Consider the following 23,028-nt stretch of genomic DNA (forward strand, 5'->3'; position numbering starts at 1 on the left):
GGGCGTGGACCTCATCACCCAGGCCTGCTGTGGTGGCCTGCGGATCAGCCAGGCAGGTAACCACAGCTGAAGAATTGCAGCCCACATCCTGCTTTGTGCCATGTGGTCCATCCTCATGGCAACCTCACCCAGATGGCAGGCCTGGTCCCTCCTGAGGTGTTCCGGGAGAACATCAGACACCCCCCTTGTCTTCCTAGACACCTTCCTGGGTCCAGAAGTGGCCTGGGGCCTTGGAGAAGGGGAGACCCTTGGGGGGGAAGCCCTGTTGGGGGAGGGGCTACCCCTGATGGAGAGCTGACTGGTGCTAGCCACAGGGGAAGACTCCTCCAAATGGAGCCTCACCTCATTCCCACTGATCACCTCCTCCTCCTCCTCAACTACCTCCTGAGGAGAGGTGTAGCCACTCCCTTCCACTGAGGACTCCTGGCTTGCCAGGTGGTCTGCCTCAGACTGATGTCCGGGGGATGGTGTGGACTGGCCAAATGGCCCAGCACCCTCCTGCACATCTGTGGATGACACAAAACATTCACATGTTGGAGGATCCACACACTTGTCATATATTCCCTTCCCCCCCACACATGCTACACACCAGATAGGAGATAAAACACACTTACCTGTCCTCAAGGCATCCTCAACGGAGTCAAAGCCCTCAACTCCCTCCACTTGATGCCTGTGGAGGCACTGGGCAACCACCTGCTCCTCAGGAGTGAGCGTCTTGGTAGTTGCTGGTCCCCCTCCAGTGCTCCTGGCATGAGTGCTCATCCTGGCCAGCTTACCTTTGACCAGGCGCCGCAGGTCATTGATTTTTTTTAAAATGTCATTGGGGGTCCTGACCTCACTCCCCAAAGCATTGACATCTGTGGAAATCTGTGCCAGGATCTCCTTCCTCCTGGCCTGGGTGGTATTGGCACTCTCTGCCCCATGAAGAAACCTATCATACTGGGCCATGGCCCTGATAATAACCGCCTTCTCCTGTGGTGTGGGGAATAATTAAATTTCCTCTTCTTCTGAGCTGCTGGAGTATACATGGCTCAAAAACAATCAGCTGCAAAGAAAACAACAAAAGTACCTTGCTTCAGGGGGGGAAACAAGCGGATGTACTTTTGCACTGGACGGGCGCATGTCTGGGCGTATTTATGCCCTGGGCGTATCTCACTAATTACGCCGGGCCTAGTTCGTATCTCACTGATTACGCCTGGCCTAGTTCTGAGCATGCGCAGAGAGGCGCTGAACATAGTCAGCGTCACGGTGCATGCGCCGTCCGTTTGGCCCTTCATTTGCATGGGGTCACGGCTCATTTCAATGGAACACACCCACTTCCTTCCTACTTTCAATTATGCCGGCTTACGCCTAGGAATTTACGTTGCGCCGGCGCAACGTCGGGCGCAAATACTCTGAGGATACGGTACTTGCCTCTCTAAGGTGAGCCGGCGTAGCGTAAATGAGATGCGCTACGCCGGCCTATATATGCGCCGATGTACGTGGATCTGCCCCATTGTGTCACAAAACCACAATTAATATAGTAGAAATAAAAAATAATAATAAAAATAGTAAAAAAAAAAAAAATTACATATATATATATATATATATATATATATATATATATATATATATATATATATATATATATATATATATATATAATTTTTTTTTTTTTTTTTTAATATATAAAGAATTCCTGTGTGAATCCGCCTCCCTTTATTTAGAAAGTCCCAATGTGATAACCAAGTGCTCCTAAACAATAATTATTCCTCCTGGGGAGTGTTCAAAAACAACGTGATTTCACCACCTCCGTGATCACCGTTAAAAATGGCCACTCGCCAGATCCTGCTCAATAAATGCCTTTGGTTCATTCCCATGATAAACACTCAAGTGTCTTGAATGTATTGTTTTGTGAACCTGTAATCACTTTCGATGATTTAAGGAGCACTAATGGATACATCAACACGTGCATGGTATATTTATGTGTGTGTGTGTGTATGTGTGTGTATATATATATATATATATATATATATATATATATATATATATATATATATATATATATATATATAGTTTTTAGAAGAATATCTGTATATAGGCACTTGGTATATGAAGGGCTGATATCTATTTACACATATACTTTTGGTGGATTGTCATTTATTAGCAAATTTGTGGTGGAATAGCACAGGTGCTAATTAATTTTGTTTATTGCACAAGGTTAGGTGGATCGAGGTCACCTACCAGGGTAGCGCAATCCCCATACTATATCAATTACATTTTGGGCAAGCCACCATAGAGTGACTTGCACCCTTTTGATTGCAGCAAACCATTCAATATAGAACGAATTTATAAACAGCTAGCTAAACGCTTATAAATGCTATTGCAAAAATGTTGAAAAACTCACTGCAAAGCTATTGGCATTTTTATAATGTTATTTTAACGTCCAGTGTGCATGAGGCAATCTGAGGACTTTTTGACCCCAGATCTCATACTTAAGAGGTCCTGTCATGTTTTTTTCCCCCCTATTACAAGTGATGTTTACATTTCTTGTAATAGAAATAAATGTGACACAATTTTTTTTAATAGAACAGTGTAAAAGGTAAAATAAATAATAATAATAATATTTTTTTTCCATTTTAATTTTAAATGCGCCCGTCCAGCCAAGCTCTCACGCATATGTGAGCAGCGACCGGATATGAAAACCGTGTTCAAACCACACATGTGGGGTATCACAGCAAGTGTTGGATCGAGAGCAATAATTATAGCCCTAGACATTCTCTGTAACTCCAAACATGCACCCTGTAGAATATTTTTTTTTAAACATTGTCTAAGTTTATCGCCATTCCACGAGTGGGCGCAACTTTGAAGCGTGACATGTTGGGTATCAATTTACTCGGCGTAACATCATCTTTCACAATATAGAAAAAAATTGGGCAAACTTTACTGTTGTCTTATTTTTTAATAAAAAAAAGTGAATTCTTTCCAAAAAAAGTGCGCTTGTAAGACCACTGCGCAAATACGGTGTGACAAAGTATTGCAACCACCGCATTTTATTCTTTAGGGGGATAGAAAAAAATATATAATGTTTGGGGGTTCTAAGTAATTTTCTAGCAAAAAAAAAGTTTTTAACTTGTAAACACGAAATCTCAGAAAGAGGCTTGGTGGTTAACAAACACATAGCAACCCCCACCGCACCTCAAACCATCTAGCAATGGTCTCTGATGAAAGGGGGACTTTTATCTTCATATATTTAACATAGAAGGGGTTGGGGGAGCTGGACAAGGCATTTCCTGAGCTCTCCAAGAGGAGCTGGGTTCCACAAGCCCCCCACCCAAAGTGACTCCTGTCACAGAAGGGTTCCTTTTTTCCAACCGCTGTTTTGAGATTTCTCCACAGGTGCTTGTGGGACTTGGATCTGGACTCATACTGGTACTCTCCAGTGCTTTGTCTTAGTGATTGCAAAGTCTTCTTTTTCTTTTATATAAATTTAAAAAACATGTTATACATGCCTGCTCTGTTGCAGTGGATTTGCACAGGGCAGCATGGATCCTCCTCTCCTTGGATGTCTCTGTGCTCCTGACCCCTCCCTATTGTTGAGTGCCCCCACATCAAGCAGCTTGCTATGGGGACACCCAAGCCGAGATGCTGCTCTGTGTGTCCATTCAGACACGGAGCTGCAGTTCAGCCCTGCCCCCTCTCTCCTGATTGGCCAAATTACTTTGACAGCAGCGGTAGCCAATGGCGCCACAGCTGTGTCTCAGCCAATTTTAGTCAAGAGAGACCCAGATGGCTGAGACACTTGTGGACATCGCTGTACAGAGATGGTTCTCAGGTAAGTATTGGGGGGATGCTTTTCATCTTAATGCATTAAGATAAAAACCTTCTGACATTTCAACCGCCTTTAAACAATTTCTGGGTTCTTTTTGAAGTGTGCTTTTGTGTCATTGCCCTGCTGTAAAGCCCATGACCTCTGGCGGGGACCCAACTTTCTGAAACTGGGCTCTACATTGCCCCCCAGACTTCTATAGTAGTCTTCACATTTCATAATGCCATGCACATGGTAGAGCTGCACGATTAATTGTTAAGAATCAAAATCGCAATCTTTTTCCCTTTCAAAACAGCATTTCACAATCTTTCTAACAAGTGCAGAGAGTTCTCACAGCTGGAAAAACTAAAAACAAGGAAGTCTGCCAAGTTTTATTACATTATGACCAAAAAGAAAAAAAAAACAGACCGCTGCACACCCTAAAGAGTTAACTACTAATTTGATATCAAAAACATATATAGGACATAAAAATTGGTCCCTTATAAATAATAGGTGGACCTACCCAGATCATTCCCCATTTAAAAGAACCCCAATAATGGTATACAGTATACTGGTAACTAAACAAGCTCGATTCCCCCGCAGGAGGACCAAGGTATATGAATAGCACCCTCACCCTCCACAAAACACAGACACCCCCCCCTAGATGAAGAGCCTAATTGCTAACTATATGTACCCCTGATAGTTCCTACACAGGGCAGTGATTGCCTGTAATAACAGGTTATAAATGTCCACTGTCCCTGTGTGGAAAAGCAGCACTGAAAACACACCTGGAAATAAATATACAAACCACATAAATGTGGTAAAATGATAAGGTACACCACTCCACTCAGATGGATAGCTTATAATAAGCAAGATTATCGATGAAAATACCAGAGGGACAAGGAACCTGAAGGGTTGATTTAAAGTCCTTCCATAGAGATCACCATGTCAAACAGGTGTAACCTCCATATGGGTCTGATCTCATTGATTCTTAGAATTGTTTGGGAGACATAGAGGAGATGGCAAAGCGCTGTAGATGTTCACAATATTGTTCACCAGAAATACGGTAAGTTAAGTAGCAATGATGTGGCCACAGTTAAACGGATTCCCATATCAGTCAAAGCAATTGTGATGTAGAAAACTATGTCCATAAAGCTGTTCACTATATTACTAGCAGCTGTTACTCATAGAAGATCTGAATCGATCCATAAGATATATATCCACAGTGTTGGGTAGGCAGCTTGTAAACAGACAAGTAACGTGATGGTTATAAGGAACAGTGATTGCAGTAGTGTTTCAAAGAAATGTAACTAGGGTTGTCCCGATACCACTTTTTTAGGACTGAGTACAAGTACCGATACTTTTTTTCAAGTACTCGCCGATACCGAATACCGATACTTTTTTTAAATGTGTCCCCAAATGCAGCCATGTCCCCCCACATATGCAGCCATGTCCCCCCCCCCCATATATGCAGCCATGTCCCCCCCCATATATGCAGCCATGTCCCCCCCCATATATGCAGCCATGTCCCCCCCCCATATATGCAGCCATGTCCCCCATATAAGCAGCCATGTCCCCCATACCTAGATGCTGCCACGCCGCCGCCGCTTAGTTAATACAAGCGGGAAACATTACAGCTTTCATTTGAATAGCTGTAGTGTTTTTCCGCCGTGCCGCGTATAGACACTCCCCCTTGCTCGGGATTAGACAGATCACCTGTCCAATCCCGAGCAAGGGGGAGTGTCTATACGCGGCGGGAAACACTACAGCTATTCAAATAAAAGCTGTAATGTTCCCTGCCCGTATTAACCAAGCGGCGGCGTTGTGGCGGGATGCGGCGTGATGCGGCGGGGTGGGGGCGCTGAGTATTCGGCCAGGCATCGGGGCATTTGCGGGAGTACAAGTACTCCCGCAAATACTCGGTATCGGTCCCGATACCGATATTAGTATCGGTATCGGGACAACCCTAAATGTAACACACACGTTTACTCACTGTTTGCTGTCACAAATAGCTCAGAATCGTAGCTATTCCTTCCAATATGTTGTCACAAGTTGCTAAAAGGGATTGCAGCCAATCCATTCATCTGTGTGTTGTCACAAGTTGCTCAAAGGATTGCAGCCAATCCATCCATTTGTGTATATCCACAACCCTGAGTGCCCTGCTCATTAATAGACTAGATGTAATAAATGTCTGGTGAAATAATGATTAGTGCTGATATCTGGTGAAACAATGGTTGATGACAATGTCTGGTGTAACAATGGCTAATGCCAATGTCCAAACAAGGTATATAATAATCTCGAATCTCCAATCCAAACAGTTAAAGCAGCTCTATGCGGAGGGTGGTGATTGTCCTCAGACAATTCATGTCTCCGTATGATGTCTCCAGTAAGCTGCATTACGACTCAAAGTGTAAATGTCACTGAGCTAAAAGGGGGTAGCAAAGCTCAACTTGTACGAGGGGTGCTGATCCCAAAGAGTTTAAATGTTTCGTTCCATGTATCTCGGAACTTTGTTTTATTACAACACACGAAAAAGTAGAAACAAAGTATCTTTTATCAAAGGAAAGAACTCTGGAGTGTAGATGAAGGAAGTTTAACCATTTAAAGACCAAACCTTTTCTGACATTTGTTGCTTACAAGTAAAAATCAATATTTTCTGCTTGAAAATGACTTGGAACACCCAAACATGATGTATATATATATTTTTTTAGCAGAGACCATAGAGCATAAAATGATGGTTGTTGCAATATTTTTCAAACACAATTTTTTGTGAATAAATACACTTGAATAAAAAAATAAAAAATAAACCGTAAAGTTAGCCCAAATTTTTTTGTATAATGTGAAAGAAGATGTTACTAAGCAAAAAAAATCGTGATTCTCATTTTTAGCCAGAATCGTGCAGCTCTAGCACACGGTCAAGACATCCAGTGCCTGAAGCAGCAAAGCGACCCCCAAAACATCAGTGAACCTCCAATATGTTTGACTGTAAGGACTGTATTATTTTCTTTAAAGGCCTCATTTATTTTTCTGAAAACAGTAGAATGAAGGGCTTTACCAAAAAGATGTAATTTTGTTTTCTGTCCACAGCACATTTTCTCAAAGGGATTTTGTCTTCCTCAGGTAAGTTTTGACAAACCCCTATCTGGCTTTTTTATGTTTGTGTCAGCAGTGGGGTCCTCCTGGGTCTCCTACCATAGCATCCCTTTTCATTCAGATGACAACTTATAGTGCAAGCTGACACAGTTGTACCCTGTACCTGAAGGCTTGAATTTGTCTGGAAGTTAATTGAGGTTCTTTACCCACTATTCAAACAATCCTTTGTTGCAATCTTTTGATCAATTTTTCTCTTTAGTCCATGTCCAGAGAGATTAGCTACAGTGCCATGGGCTGTGAACATCTTGACAATGTTGCACACAGTGGACACAGGAACAGAACTCTGGAGATGGACTTGTAACCTTGAGATTGTCCATGCTTTTCAATAATTTTTATTCTAAAATTCTCAGGCCATTCTTTGGTGCTCTTTCTCTTCTCCATGCTCTGTGTGGCACACAGACATGCACAACAGATAAATCTGGTTGAGTCCATTTTTCCCTTGTCGCTTTTTTTGATGGTAATATTCTTAGCATTTTTTAGTTCTATAAGGGCTTTACGCTCCATTTTGGAAAGATTGTCCTGATTGTTAATTTGCCAAGGCAGTCCCTCCAAGTCCCTTTGGACTACTTTGAGGAAGATGTTCAGCCAGCGATTTTTGTTAAGTGGGGGCATTTTGGTTGATTTAATGTTTAGGTTGGCGCGTCGTATTGATGTAGGACTGTTCGCTTGGGTACCCTCGGATATCAGCTTGAGCATTATAGTCGTTTATGTTACTGCAATTCCTATGCACTCTCATTAGCTGTCCCTTAGGTATATTGCCTATCCACTGTCTATGGTGGTAGCTATTTGTTGGGATATACCCATTCCTGTCTGTGGGTTTGAAGAAAGTTCTGGTATTGATGTATCCATTATTCTTGTAAAGTTGTAAATTCAGATAGTCAATTGTTTGTTCCATGTTCCAGAAAAAGTGATTGCATAAATATTTTAATTTTATCTTGTCAAAGAAAATTTGTAACTCCTCTTCTGATCACCTCCATACGATTATGATATCATCAATATACCTGCAGTAAATTTTGAGGTTCTTCCTCTGCACACTATAAATTTGCTCTTCCTCCCAGTGGTTGAGAAAAATATTTGCTACACTGGGGGCATATTTAGCCCCCATCGTTACGCCCTTAGTTTGAGTAAAATATTCTCCCTTGTGCCAAAAATAATTATGGCTCATAGCCAACGTTGGGCCTTCAATTATGTATTTAATTTGTTCATCTTTCATATTTGTATATTTGTGTAATGCCCAATTTACACTCTGTATCCCATCTTCTTGTACTGTATTTGTGTACAAAGCATTAACGTCTATAGTAACTAGGGCTGCAACTAACGATTATTTTCATAATCGATTAGTGGCCTGATTATTGTTTCGATTAATCGGATAATGGCCTTAACATTTTTTTTTGCATTTTTACATTTTTTGGGGCCAATTTGTTGTTGGGCAGATTGCAAAACACAAATTGCCGCAAAAACACATTACATGCTTTTCTGCAGCTTCTCCATTGAAGTATATTGAACCAAAAAAAACAAAATAGCACCGTTTTTGCGTTAAAAACTCCTTGCCCTTTCCAAATACGCAGCAGCTGAAAAAAAATCATGGATGTGAACTTGTCCCATAGGAAAACATGTAAATGAACTGTAGTGTGTTTCTGCAAAAAGCACCAAAAAACAGACGTGTGAACCCAGGCCTGAGATGTTTAGAAACATAATGGGGTTAAAAAAACTAAAATAATTCCAAAAAGAGCAAATGATCGCTACTGTAAGGGGTTCATTGTTTTACTGTGGGAAAGTAAAAGTAATATTTACAGTAGTGATTTGCTTTTTTGTACTATAAAGGGCTAATTTTTGTTTTTCTAACCCCATTATGTTACTGGCCGAATAATTAATTATGAAAATTGTAATCCATTAATTTCATAATCGATTAGTTGTTGTTTCGGCCCTAATAGTAACCAAAATATCATTCTCTTCTGCCTTGAGATTTCTCAGTTCATCAATAAGCTGCGTGCTATTTTTTAAGTATGACTTGCCTTCTTTTACTAATGGTTGTAAAAAAATATCCATGTATGCCATGTAGTCTTGAAAAGAGTGAATCGATGCCACTGATTATTGTCCTTCCTGGCATTTTTTGCCGATTCTTATGAACTTTAGGGACATAATACATTACAGGCATCTTTGCTGCCTCTGGAGTTTAAAAAGCGGCTTTTTTCTTTGTAAGGATTGCTCTATTTTCCCCTTTTTTGACAAAAGATCTTAATTTCATTTCATATTCTTCCTTTTGGATTTCCTTTCAGCTTCTTATATTTGTCTTTTACATTTAGTAGGTTATTAATTTCTAGTTCGTAATCTCCCTTATTGAGGACAACTATACCCCCCCCCCCCTTATCCGCTGGGTGAATAATAATGTTTTTTTTTTTCTAGTTTTTTGATTGTTTTCCAGATATTTGTTTCTTTTTGACTTTTTTTTTTTCCTGATGTCATCTTCCACCATCTTTTTAAAAACTGTTAAACTTTCATTTTTTTGCATCTTTGGATTAAATGTTCAATTGTTTCTCAAATTAGAGTGTTTGAATGTTGTAACTTCCTTTTCCCCTTTTTTTTTATTTTGTTTTGTTGCAAAGAATTTTATGATATTCATTTTTCTTACGAATTTTTGTAGATCTACTTAATTTCAAATTTGATCTAATTCCTTATCAGGGGCATATTTTAATCCTAAATTTAAAATCCTCAGTTCTTCTTCATTAAAAATGTCTTCACTTAAATTAAAAATACCTTCTTATACTCGTCGCCTTCTTTTTCTTGATGCCCCCTCATTTTCCTCTGGTCCGTTTCCTCTTTACCATCTCTGGGGTCTGTGTATATATTCTCTCCTCTCCTCCCATTCGTTTTCTTCTTGTTCCCATTTATCCGATCTCCTCCCCATATTCCTGGTCACTCTGGAATATGGACTATAGGAGGGCGCCAAATCTGAGGAATCCACTTGTACCCAATGCTCTGGAGGATCCATTTAAACATATCAAAACATTCAAACATTTTAATGGATTTTTCAAATGTGGCAAATGTCTTCCATGTAAGGAGAGCAAAAACACCAATAGGAAAGTAGAATTTTTCACCTCCTTAACAAACGGCACTGAACATAATATCAAGGAACTAATAACATGTAACAGTACCCTTGTGACGTACGTGATCAAGTGCACTTGACGCAAGCAATACGTGGGAAGAACAACAAGGGAACTACACATACGTCTCCGGGAACGTATAACCAACATAAGAAACGGTTTCAATAAGCATAGTGTCTCAAGACATTTCAGAGACTTCCATAACAGAGACCCTAAACATATGACGTTCTATGGCAGTGGTCCCCAACCTGTTTGGGACCAAGGACCGGTGTTGTGGCATAGAATCGGGCCAAGGCCCGGGGGTTGGGTTATTATGTAGCTTTTCGCAGGCAATATGTTGAGGAAATGGCTGGTGTTAGCGATTCAATGATCACAGAACAATGGCTGATATGGTGTTGGGATGATTGAAGTGCATGGTTTCTGTCATTGCATTGTAATGTAAACGGAAATAGTTCAAACTCACCATAATGCAGAATCTGCCACCAGATGCAGTTTGTCACTTGCCTTTTTCGTGTGACACCTGTTCAGGAGAGTGCATAACGTATTTGCTTCAGGTCTCAGGATACTGCACAGAGTGAAGGGGTCTGGAGTGAGTGGGGCACAAAGTGCAGGGGTGCATAATACAGAGTGCAGGGGTCAGTACACACCACCTCCTCACTACAAACCCCCAGTACAGACCACCTCCTCTCCTCAATACAGGCCATCTTTTTAGTACAGACCACCTCTTCAGTACAAGTCACCAGAACTAACCACCTCCTCGGTGCAGACCATCTCCTCAGTACAGACCCCCAGTGCAGACCATCTCCTCAGTACAGACCCCCAGTGCAGACCATCTCCTCAGTACAGACCCCCAGTGCAGACCATCTCCTCAGTACAGACCCCCAGTGCAGACCATCTCCTCAGTACAGACCCCCAGTGCAGACCATCTCCTCGGTACAGGCCACCTCCTCTGTACAGATTCCCAGTGCAGACCATTTCCTTTGATTTCCATTCTGGGCGAAGTGCCGTATTCCAGTATTGCAGCCCCGCTGTGTGGGTGGAAGTGCCGTGTTCCGGGCGGGCGGCGAGAGATGATATCATCTCTCTGCTCCCGCACCTCGCTGCAGTGTAGCAGCCCCGCTGTGTTGGTGGAAGTGCCGTGATCCAGGCGGGCGGTAAGAGATGTCATCTCTCTGTTTGCCCGCCGCCGCACCAAACACAGTGCAGCCTTCGCGGCCCGGCTGCAAATAGCCCACGGCCCGGCAGTGGGCTGCGGACCGGGGGTTGGGGAACACTGTTCTATGGAATTGATAAGATTAAGGGACACTGGAGAGGTGAAAATATGAAAATAAAAATCCCCCAGAACGAGACAAAATGAATTTTTCATTTGGAGACTCTCCAGCCCCTAGGCCTGAATATAGATCTAACTAATTATTAAGTTAATTTTAATTACGTTTTTAATACATTTTCAATTATTTAAAATTTTACCAAATGTAATTATCCACCATCAATACATATACTCCCACTATATATTCATATATTGTGTAGCCATTTTAATTAATGTATTTACCTCCTAAACAACCTTTAATGGCCCCAACTACTCATATTAGAGCTGCACGATTCTGGGAAAAATGAGAATCACGATTCTTTTGCTTAGAATGAAGATCACGATTCTCTCACGATTCTCAAAAACTTAACGTAATTTAAATATGCGGGCGAGACTTGCGTATGCGTTCTGCGTGCAAACTCACGGGGACGGTGGTACTTTAATTATTTTAGAGAGAGATGTATTAATATTTGCCATAGAGAAAATATAAATTAATATTTGCCAGAGAGATTTAAAGCGGTGGTTCACCCTTATTGACAACTTTCCATCATTAAATTAGGCATAGTAGCGCGAGCTACAGTATGCCTGTATTTATTTTTTTAGTCCGGTACTCACTGTGCAATCCTAGCGAGACGATTCCGACTCCCCGCGGGGAATGGGCGTTCCTATCCAGAGGCAGCATGATTGACGGCCGGCTATGGCACGTCACGCTCTCCGAAGATAGCCGGAGTAGGTCTCGGCTCTTCACGACGCCTGCGCACAGACTATGCGCAGGCGCCGTGAAGCGCCAAGTCCTATTTCGGCTATTTCCGGAGAAGCGTGACGCACCATAGCCGGCCGTCAATCATGCTGCCTCTGGATAGGAACGCCCAGGAGTCGGAATCGTCTCGCTAGGATTGCACAGTGAGTACCGGACTAAAAAAATAAATACAGGCATATACTGTAGCTCGCGCTACTATGCCTCATTTTATGCTAGAGGAAAAAAATATATATATTTTTTTTTTTATTAATAGGGTGAACCCCCGCTTTAAGTAAATATTTGCCAGAGAGAATATATAAAATTAATATTTGGCAGAGAATATATAAGTTAATATTTGGCAGAGAATATATAAAATGAATATTTGCCAGAGAGAATACATACATAAATTATATACTAGAGGTCGACCGATATATCGGTTGGCCGATATATCGGCCGATATTTGGCGTTTTTAAATTAATCGGCATCGGCCGATTTGTGCTTTAAAAAAGCCGATTGATAAGTTCAGCACCGCGACTTGCAAAAAGCTTCTGCAATACAAGTCAATGCAAGTGCTTCCCGTAGAAGACTTCTCTCTCTCTCTCTCTCTCCTGGGCAGCCTGCCAAGTTTTAGAAAAGATATACAATGTTGCTACTTATCAATTAACTGAACTCCGTGTAGGAGAATTCTCAGTTTAACCATTTAAAGGCTAAATCTTTTTTTACATTTGTTGCTTACAAGTAAAAATCCTGTATTTTCTGCTAGAAAATTACTTGGAACCCCCAAACATTATATATTTTTTTTTAGCAGAGACCCTAGGAAATAAAATAGCGATTGCTGCAATATTTAATGTTACACGGTATTTGCGCAGCGGTCTTTCAAACACATTTTTTGGGGAAAAAATATACTTTAACAAATAAAAAAAAATAAAAAAAATAAACAGTAAAGTTAGCCCATATTTATTTTTTCAACCAAAAGTTTTCATTACCTGTTTTTGTGTATTACATTTTATATATATATATATATATATATATATATATATATATATATATATATATATATATATATATATATATATATATATATATATATATATATATATATATATATATATATATATATATATAAACACAAAAACAGGTAATGAAAACTTTTGGTTGAAAATAAATAAATATGGGCTAACTTTACTGTTTAGCCCAAAAGCGCCTGAAAAATCGGCTTAACATATCGGCCCAAAAAAATCGGCATCATAAATCGGCTATCGGCCGCCGTGATTTCTAAATATCGGCATCGGTATCGGCCAGAGAAAAACCCATATCGGTCTACCTCTATTATATACTAGCAGCAGCTTACAGCCTTACACTTGCCTGTGTGACATGTACAGGCTTGCCTTGCCTTGTACTAGCTGCACTGTCCCCTGGGAAGAATAGTCCTGCTGCCCAACGGCTGCGACGGAGCCAGCGTGAAACGCAAATGGCTCGGAGATACCGCAACTGACGCCAGACGTCAGTTCCTGTATCTCCAAACCATTTGCGTTTCACGCTGGCTCCGTCGCGGCAGATGATTCCACTCCAACACAGGGACACAGGCAGCCTCACTTCGCACGCTGAGAATCGCCAAATCCAGCAGGAGAGATTGCGTGGGCCGGAGAATCGCGATAACGGTTCTCCGCGATTAATCGTGCAGCTCTAACTTGTATAGATATTTTTATTTACTTTATCCATTTTTCCTATTTTATATAATTCTTATACATAATTTTTTACAGTTTAAATCGCACCTATCTGCATTTTTATTTTTTAAAACATAAACAAGGTCCAATTTACTTGTACCCTTTCCCAGTATAAATAATCCTATTCACTACAGATCAGCGGACAAAACATTTTTAAACATTTTAATTATGTAATTTTAATATGTATTCTGACCAATGTTGGATTATGTGTTATATTTACAGCACATTGCGGTATGCAAATAATAGGCGGGACATTGGGGAAAAAATTCAGAGAAAATATGCAGTATACATTCATGCCTCTAGACCATGGGTCTTCAAACTATGGAGCTCCAGTTGATCAGGAACTTTAATTCCCATAATGCCTAGTCATGTCTGTAAATGTCAGAGTTTTAAAATGCCTCATGGGATGTGTAGTTCTGCAACAGCTGGAGGGCCGTAGTTTGAGGATCCCTGCTCTAGACATATAGACTCTTTAAACAGCATTAAATATGGCAGACAAGATCTCAATATTACCAAGCAGGCCTCGGTCTGCAAAATACAATCAAAGATGGCGGCCGTAATGACAGAGTATGGCAGATAATATCTTAGCATCATGCGGGCTTCGGTCTGCAAAATCCAATAAAAAATGGCTGCAGTAATGATATAGTACAGCAGATTTCTGTCCTCCAGAATCTTACCCAAAATGGCCGCCACGTCCACCTGACCGCGATGTTCTATAAATGGGAATTGAGGCAAGCGTTGTGCATGCTCTAGATGACGTCAATACGACAAAACCAGTAGGGCGGGGTTAGCACAGATCACATCACTTCCGGTCGGACTGAATAGTGTTGGCATTATAAGCTTTTTTAACTTGATGAAATGTGAGTACCTTTCCACTAATTTTCCTAATAAATATTGTTTTAAAACGGTATCACACTATTGGGCATTCGCCTTTCGCCTTCTTTCATGGGTTATAATTGAAGCTATCGTAACAGTGATACATGAAAGTGCCCCACAGTGGCAGAGTACAAGTACCGATACATTTTTCCAAGTACTCGCCGATACCGAATACCGATACTTTTTTTTTTCAATGTCATGTGGCAGTTTGACTGATGGGAACTGATGGGTGGCACTGATAGATGGCACGTTAAGCGGCTGACGGCCGGCCGAATATGACTGCACCGGTCACCGATCTTGATGCGGCTGTGCCCTACACCCCTGCCAGCTTACCAAGTTTGACTGCAGGTGAGGACTCGCTCTCCTCCCGCCGACTCCGTCCACCAACTGTGCCCACCCTCTCTAGCCAGACTCCGCCCGCATTTCCTTCCACAGACTCTGCCTGCCCCCTCTCCAGCCACTCTACAATAATAAAAAGAAAGTATTGGGTGAAGCATCGGGAGCATGTACAAGTACTCGTGCAAATGCTCGATATCGGTCCCGATACTAGTATCGGTATCGGGACAACCCTACTTCATACCCCTAGTGGGGATGAAATATCTGGTGAGTGTAATCCAAATAAGAGCATGGATTGCCACGTTTGCTGTGATCACCATAAGAATACAACGTTTTTTCACAAGACACGCATCACGCTTTTCAACAATCAAGCACTAGTGATTTTTTCAGCATATTATATTTTTAAGATGAACTTTGTATCATTAATTTTATTTTTTCTGCATATTGGTTAATTTATTTGTAATTTTATTTGCACTTTGCACGCATTTTAAAGTCGCACGCCTTGGAAATTAGGATTAATATTTTAATTTTTATTATCATTCGCACAGCATATTCTTTGCACATAGATTTTCTGCACATAGGAAATTTGCACTATATATGCACAGGTACACTTTAAGGTATATATATTTACATCAGAACAGCGCCACATCTACTTTTTTTTATTATTCACATTTCTTACTACACCTAGGTGGCAGTAATCCGTAGAGGCAGCAGTTCTCGTATTTATTCCATTGCGCGGGTTCACACACACTTATTCCATTTCCCTGTTCTGCCTTGTGACATGACAGGAATCTACTACTCCCTGTAATCGGGAGCAGTGTTAGCCCATCGTTTCCTAGGACACACTTAACACCTTGATCGACCCCTAGTGTTTAACCCCTTTAATGCCAGTGAAATTTACACAGTAATCAGTGCATTTTTATAGTACTGATCGCTGTATAAATGACAATGGTCTCAAAATAGTATCAAGTGTCCGATGTGTCCGCCATAATGTTGCAGTTACGCAGATCGCCTCCATTACTAATTAAAAAAATTATAATGATTATTAAAAGTGCTCTGGTCAAGAAGGGGGGAAATTCTTCCGGGGCTGAAGTGGTTAAGTACTTTTTAGTTCTCAAAAAAGAGAAAAGAACTCTGCACTTGAACCTAATAAAAAGTGAATGTGAAAAATCAAACAATTGATGGTAAAAAAATTATCAAACAAAAAATGGTGCTGCTGCTCATGAAAGCCTAAATACTTAAGGCCTAAAGAAACATATAAATAGATATAATAAATTATAAACAAGCGCGCATCCAAAATAATAAAGTGTCATTTATAGAAATCTCTATGTGAAATAGTCAAATCGGTACGGCAAAAAAACAGTAAATAACAACAAGAGGCAAATGTATTCAAAGTAAATGATGTGCTAAATGTTCATTGTGTGAAAAAAGAACAAAGGGCCAGATTCACAAACCCCTTACGCCGACGTATCTAAAGTTGCGTGGCGTAATTGAAAAATGCGCCGCGCGTATCTTTGCGCCTGATCCTCAAAACGAAATACGCCTGAAAACCAGATTTTTCCGTCCTACTTAAAACGATTACACCGGCGCGTCTTGAAGCGCAAAATACGCTACATACACCATTGATTTTCGATGCTAATATGCAAATGAAGGAGATAGGGCGATCCACAAAAGTACGCTTGTGCGGCGTAGATTACGCCCTGTGCGCATCTGCTAGTTTCATGGTGTAAAATTACACCATATAAAAGGTGCCCTAACTTTACACCAGCCGTGTAAATGTCAGCTAAAGCAACACCGTTAGGGAAGAGCTGAGCACACACACTTGCAGGACAACAATCTGTATGCCAACATGCCAGGGGCATCCATGCTCATAGCTATACTAGTGACTTTAGTAACCGAGGGTACCCCCTCTTCTGAGGGAACAGCAGCCAGGAGACGCCTCGCAGAATGCATCTTTGCACAGTAAACACACACATTAATCATGGCACAATGAGAATGCATGCATGCACACCCACTGTGGTCCCTAGCACAGACACATCACATGCACATCGAATTGGATTAGACCCAAGTAGCCCAATGGTATTAGGGAGCACCAACGCCACGCCACGGCTCCAATTATGTCACTGTGCATTCATACACCATTCACATGGACCTGGGATCACTTCTCCCTGGTCCTGGGGATCCCTAATCCACCAAAACTGAGGGTGACACCCTTTTTCACCAGGAATGTCACCCCCACATTCACACACATAAACCAAATCATAATCACAGTATAATAAAAAAAATAATAAAAAAAAATAAAAAAAAGTACAACCAACAATTAATGGCGGCGGCGTGATTTACGCCTGGGCCGGCCACTGGCACGGCCACGGCCAACCAGGGGAGACTCATGGGGGGGGAGCAGGGGAAGGAGGAGCCTCCCCTGATGACTGTCCTCCTGCTGGCCTGCCCTCCAAGGCCACAGCGATCCTGGTCAGACCCACAGTGAGGGCAGCCGTATTGGCCTGGACAGCCTGGGTGTTTGCTTGGACAGCCTGGGTCAGGGCAGACACCTCCAGGGCCACGCCTGCTGTGGCGGTCTGCAGGTCACAAATGCATGTAATGACCGCCAAGGAGTTGGTGCCCATTTCACTGACCGAGTTCTTAGTTAAGCCCAGGCTGTCCTCCATCTGGGCCAAAGACTGGGTGAGCTGACCCAGATGTTGGGTCTGCCGGGCCTGGTCCCTCCGCTGACTGGTCAGCAGAACCTCGGCCACCCCCCTGGTCTTCTGGGTAGCCTTCCTGCCTACAGATGAGGCTTGTGGCCTGGGAGGAGGGGAGAGAGAGACCCTTGTGAGGGGAGCCCTGTTGGGGGAGGAGTGGGAGGGGCTACCCCTGATGGAGGCCTGACTGCTGCCAGCCTCAGGGGTAGCCTCATGGTGAACCACATCCGAAGTCAAATATATTTCCCTTGCAAGGTCCATCGGATCATCCCCATCCTCCTCCCCCTCATCCTCCCCTCCCCTCCCCTGAGGACTCCTGCCCTTCTTGGGGCTCTTCAGCAGCCTGTTGTCCTGGGGGTGGTGCAGCCTGGCCTGATGGCCCAGCAATCTCCTGGCCATCTGTGGAAGACACAAAACATTCACAGGTTGGAGGATCCACACACTTGGCACATATTCCCTTCCCCCCCCACACATAGTTACATAGTTAGTCAGGTTGAAAAAAGACACAAGTCCATCCAGTCCAACCATAAAAAATAAACAAATAAAATAAAAAACACAGTACAATCCCATACACCCAACTCCATACCCACAGTTGATCCAGAGGAAGGCAAAAACCCCCAGCAGAGCACCAGATCTAATTAAAAAAACACACCAGATAGAAATTTAAAAAAAAAAATAACCTGTCCTCACGCCCTCCTCGGAGTCAAAGCCAGGCAGGCCCACCACTTGTTGTCGGTGGAACCACCGGGCCACTGCCCACTCCTCCTCAGTCAGCCTGACGGAGCAGGGTGGTCCTCCGCCAGTGCCATGGCATGGGCATTGATCTTGGCCATCTTGTCACGGACCAGGCTCCTCAGATCATTGATCTTCTTAGAGATCCCACTGGGGGCCCCCCCCCCCCCTCCCCCCTCCGCATTGATCTGATCCGTAATCTCCTGGATGATGGCTCTCTTCCTGGCCAGGGGGGTGTCCCGGCTCTCAGGGCCATGCAAATATCGCCCAAATCGGGTGATAGCCCTGGCAAGTATTTGCTTTTCTCTGACGGGAAAAATTCAACTTGCATCTCTTTGGTGCCATAACACCCAACACTCAGCACCAAACACACACACAAAAATCAAACACAACAAACAAACAAAAAGACACACAGAACAAACACACGCAAAAAGACACAGACCAAACACACACAAAAAGACACAGACCAAACACACACAAAAAGACATAGACCAAACACACACAAAAAGACACTGAACAAACACACACAAAAATCCAACCGCAAACACAAGACAGCAATATCAAACAACACAAGCAGACAGCTAATACAAATTCAAAAACAAACACAGAAAAAACACACAACTACTACAACCTCCTACTACAATAAATCTTTTAGCTAACAATACACTCACCAACAAACAGCAACAGACAACAGAGCAAAAGCAACTTGCTTTAGGAAAGGGGAACACAGGGATGTACTTTTGCAATGGAAGTGCGTTTGTCTGGGGCTATATACACAGGGCGATTCTCAAACTAAGTATGCTTGGCCTTTTTCCTATCTCACTGATTGCGCCGAGCCGAGTTCTGCACATGCCCAGTGAGGTGCAGATTCGTGCGCGCATGCGCAGTACGGCCGGCCCTTCATTTGCATGGGGTCACAGCTCATTTCAATGGAGCACGCCCACTTCCTTCCCACTTGCAATAACCCCGCCTTACGCCTCTGTATTTACGTCGCGCTGGCGCAAATTTGGGCGCAAATGCTCTGTGGATACGGCACTTACGTCACAAAATTCAGCTGCCTTAACTTAACTGACATACGTTTAGGACAAACTAAATTTGCGCCGCTCTACGTGAATCTGGCCCAAAGTCCCAAAGCATAAAAATAGGACACTTCTAGGATTTTAAATTTACTTTGAATACATTTGCCTCTTGTTGTTCACTGTTTTTTTTGCGTATTTTTATATACACAATCATTACTGATTTGACTATTTCACATAGGGATTTCTATAATGACACTTTATTGAAATTTTGGTTGCGCGCTTGTTTATAATTTATTATATCTATTTATAAGTACTTTTTAGTAGCTGATTTATTCATTTGGATCATGCATACAAAGCTGCAGTAGGTAAAAAATCAGTGATTATATACCTCATTTAAAGACCCAGGACAAATAAATTGGTTGTATGGAGATTTTAAGGGATGGAGGCACTACACTGGGTGCACCAGGCCGCATTCTAGTTAGTAATTATATATCAAATGTTAAAGGATTACATTTTTTTTTTTGGAGCCTGTAAAACCTTGCACCAGCGATCTGCAGATCTTTCTTTGTATCTGTGTGTCCATACATCCTGTAATGGCAAGCAGATACACTGACGGGAAGTATCAATGAGCTACCACGGGCAGTGCCAGGACAAGGTCATCCAGCGCCCTGGGGCGAACATACCATATTGCGCCCCCCGGGTTGTGCATGACCAATCATCTTCTGTCTGGTCTGATAACCACACCTGATGATTATACCTACATATAGAGGGCAAAAGTCAGGACTAGAGAAATTGCAAAGTGCAAGGGTCAGGCGCAAGGGGATCAACCCCGGACACCGAAGCCAGCCTTGTCGCCGCTGACTCGCCCACCAGCAGGATCCACGACGGCATGGCTTGGGCACTTGTTCCTGGTTCAAATGGCTGGACCATTTTCCTCAAACCCAAATGGAACCCCTGCAACCCCTCATCTGACCTACATGTGGCGTGACCACGGCCTGCACTAGAAGGGGCAGAAAACATGGGCAAATCAGACCGCGGAGCCACCAACTGCGGGACAGGGCCACCCCCCCCCCCCCAGACACACATTAGCAACAGCAGAAAACACAGACATGTTAGAAGAAGAAGAAGAAGTAGTAGACTTGCCAGGCTGCCTAGGAAGGATCCCACCAGCTGCAGGCCCTGACTCCATCGATGCAGGGCGTCCATGCGGAGACTCCCCCTCAGAAGCGAACAACTCGCCCTCCGATCTCTCCTCTATCTCCAGGTCTTCCGACGGCACCCCAGGGGTAGTGGCCTTGGATGCCAAGGATCCATGCAGCTGCTGGCCCGGCCTTCTTGCACCGGCCCGCCCACTGATTTCCAGGTCACCTTACCAGAGCGCCTAGGGCCCTGGGTGCTCGCCGCTGGTGTCACACTGCTGCTCTGACATCACCTGGTGTTGGCTGGTCCCGGGAGAGCCACCTGCTGCAGAGGTAGAGGACCTGGCGGCCATAGCGGCATGATTTCCCTGCCGAGGCTCTGCCTCAGCTGACTCATCGCCGGGGAGAGGAGCCCTTCTGATCCTGACGCTGGCCAAGCCCCCGGAAGCCCCGCCCGCCGATTTAAAAGGGGATTTCTTCCAGGTGCGCCACCAGCAGGTGCAGACGAGCGCTTTGCGGGTGATTTGACACCGAGCTCTGGGGGAGGAGTCTGGAGAGAAGCGCTTCAGGGGCCCAGACCACCGAGCTCGTACGGACTCCTGCCTCTGACCGAGGCCCGATCTCGCAGGACGGATGAGAGCTGCTGCTGCAGCCACTCCGCTCCTCTGGACTCCACCTCCGCCCTGAGCTGGGAAAGCTGCCTGTGCACGTCCGCCATCTTGTGCCGTGAGATCCTCTGGACACAGGGTTTCAGCAACTATAACGCACATTATCTCCGAAAACCAAAGCGGCACAAGTCTATTTTTGCGGCACAAACGTGGCACAATCCAATGGTGTGTTTGTTTTTAAAATTTAGCGACATGGGGTGCAAAGTGGGTGGGGTTTCAGCAACTATAACGCACAATATCTCCGCAACCAAAGAGGCACAAATAATTATTTTTGTGGCACAAACGAAAATTTAGCAACATCGGGTGCAAAGTGGCTTGCATTAGATTGAATGTTTAACCACTTCAGCCCAGAGGTATTTTTGAAATTTGGCACTGCGCTGCTTTAACTGGTAATTGCGCGGTCATGCAATGTTGTACCCAAACTAAATTTGCGTCCTTTTTTTCCCCACAAATAGAGCTTTCTTTTGATGGTATTTGATTGCCTCTGTGATATTTTTTTTTTTTTGTGATTTATAAATGGGGAAAAAAGACAGAAAATTTTGAAAAAAATATTTTCTACTTTTTGTTATAAGAAAAATCCAATAAACTCAATTTTAGTCATACATTTAGGCCAAAACGTATTCAGCCACATGTCTTTGGTAAAAAAAAAAATGTCAATAAGCGTATATTTATTGGTTTGCGCAAAAGTTATAGCTTCTACAAACTAGGGTACATTTTCTGGAATTTACATAGCTTTTAGTTTATGACTGCCCATCTCATTTCTTGAGGTGCTAAAATGGCAGGGCAGTACAAACCCCCCCCCCCCCAAATTAGCCCATTTTGGAAAGTAGACACCCCAAGGAAATTGCTGAGAGGCATGTTGAGCCCATTGAAATAATTTTTATTTTTTTGTCCCAAGTGATTAAATGACAAATTTACAAAAAGTTGTCACTAAATGATATATTGCTCACACATGCCATGGTTATATGTGGAATTGCACCCCAAAATACATTCTGCTGCTTCTCCTGAGTACGGAGATACCACATGTGTGGGACTTTTTGGGAGCCTAGCCGCGTACGTTGGCACCAAAAACCAAGCACCGCCTTCATGATTTCTAAGGGCGCAAATTTTTGATTCCACTCCTCACTACCTATCACAGTTTTGAAGGCCATAAAATGCCCAGATAGCACAAAACCCCCCCAAATGACCCCATTTTGGAAAGTAGACACCCCAAGCTATTTGCTGAGAGGCATGTTGAGTCCATGGAATATTTTATAGTTTGCCACAAGTTGCGAGAATATTACAAACTTTGTGCAAAAAGAAAAGTTTGTAATTTTCCCGCAACTTGTGGCAAACTATAAAATATTCCATGGACTCAACATGCCTCTCGGCAGAATAGCTTGGGGTGTCTACTTTCCAAAATGGAAAGGGTCATTTGGGGGGGGGGGGGGTTGTACCATCTTGGCATTTTATGGCTTTCAAAACTGTGATGAGGAGTGAAATCAAAAATTTGCCCCCTTAGAAAGCCTGAAGGTGGTGCTTGGTTTTGGGGTCCCGTACGCGGCTAGGCTCACAAAAAGTCTCACACCTGTGGTATCCCCGTACTCAGGAGAAGCAGCAGAATACATTTTTGGGTGTAATTCCACATCTGCCCATGGCATGTTTGAGCAATATATCATTTAGCCCGCATTCACATCTAGGCGTTTTTACGCCTGTAGCGCTACGCCGATGCCGCCAGAGGGCTGGAAACACATTTCCCTC

At 43.1% G+C, this 23,028-nt stretch overlaps 1 protein-coding gene across 2 annotated transcripts in view; it reads left to right on the forward strand.

The window, feature by feature from the left end:
- The window catches only part of APBA3 (amyloid beta precursor protein binding family A member 3), a 218,265-nt gene that overhangs the window by 6,853 nt on the left and 188,384 nt on the right, over positions 1-23,028 (forward strand). Inside the window, exon 2 of one of the 2 annotated variants that reach the window (XM_040322250.1) lies at positions 6,875-6,907. The exons of the other annotated variant lie outside the window; for it this stretch is intronic. Coding sequence (XP_040178184.1) covers positions 6,875-6,907 — 33 coding nt within the window. The remainder of the gene's footprint in view (positions 1-6,874; positions 6,908-23,028) is intronic. 2 annotated transcript variants of the gene reach the window in all.

This window comes from Rana temporaria, chromosome 1 (genome assembly GCF_905171775.1).
Source record: "Rana temporaria chromosome 1, aRanTem1.1, whole genome shotgun sequence".
NCBI lineage: Eukaryota > Metazoa > Chordata > Amphibia > Anura > Ranidae > Rana > Rana temporaria.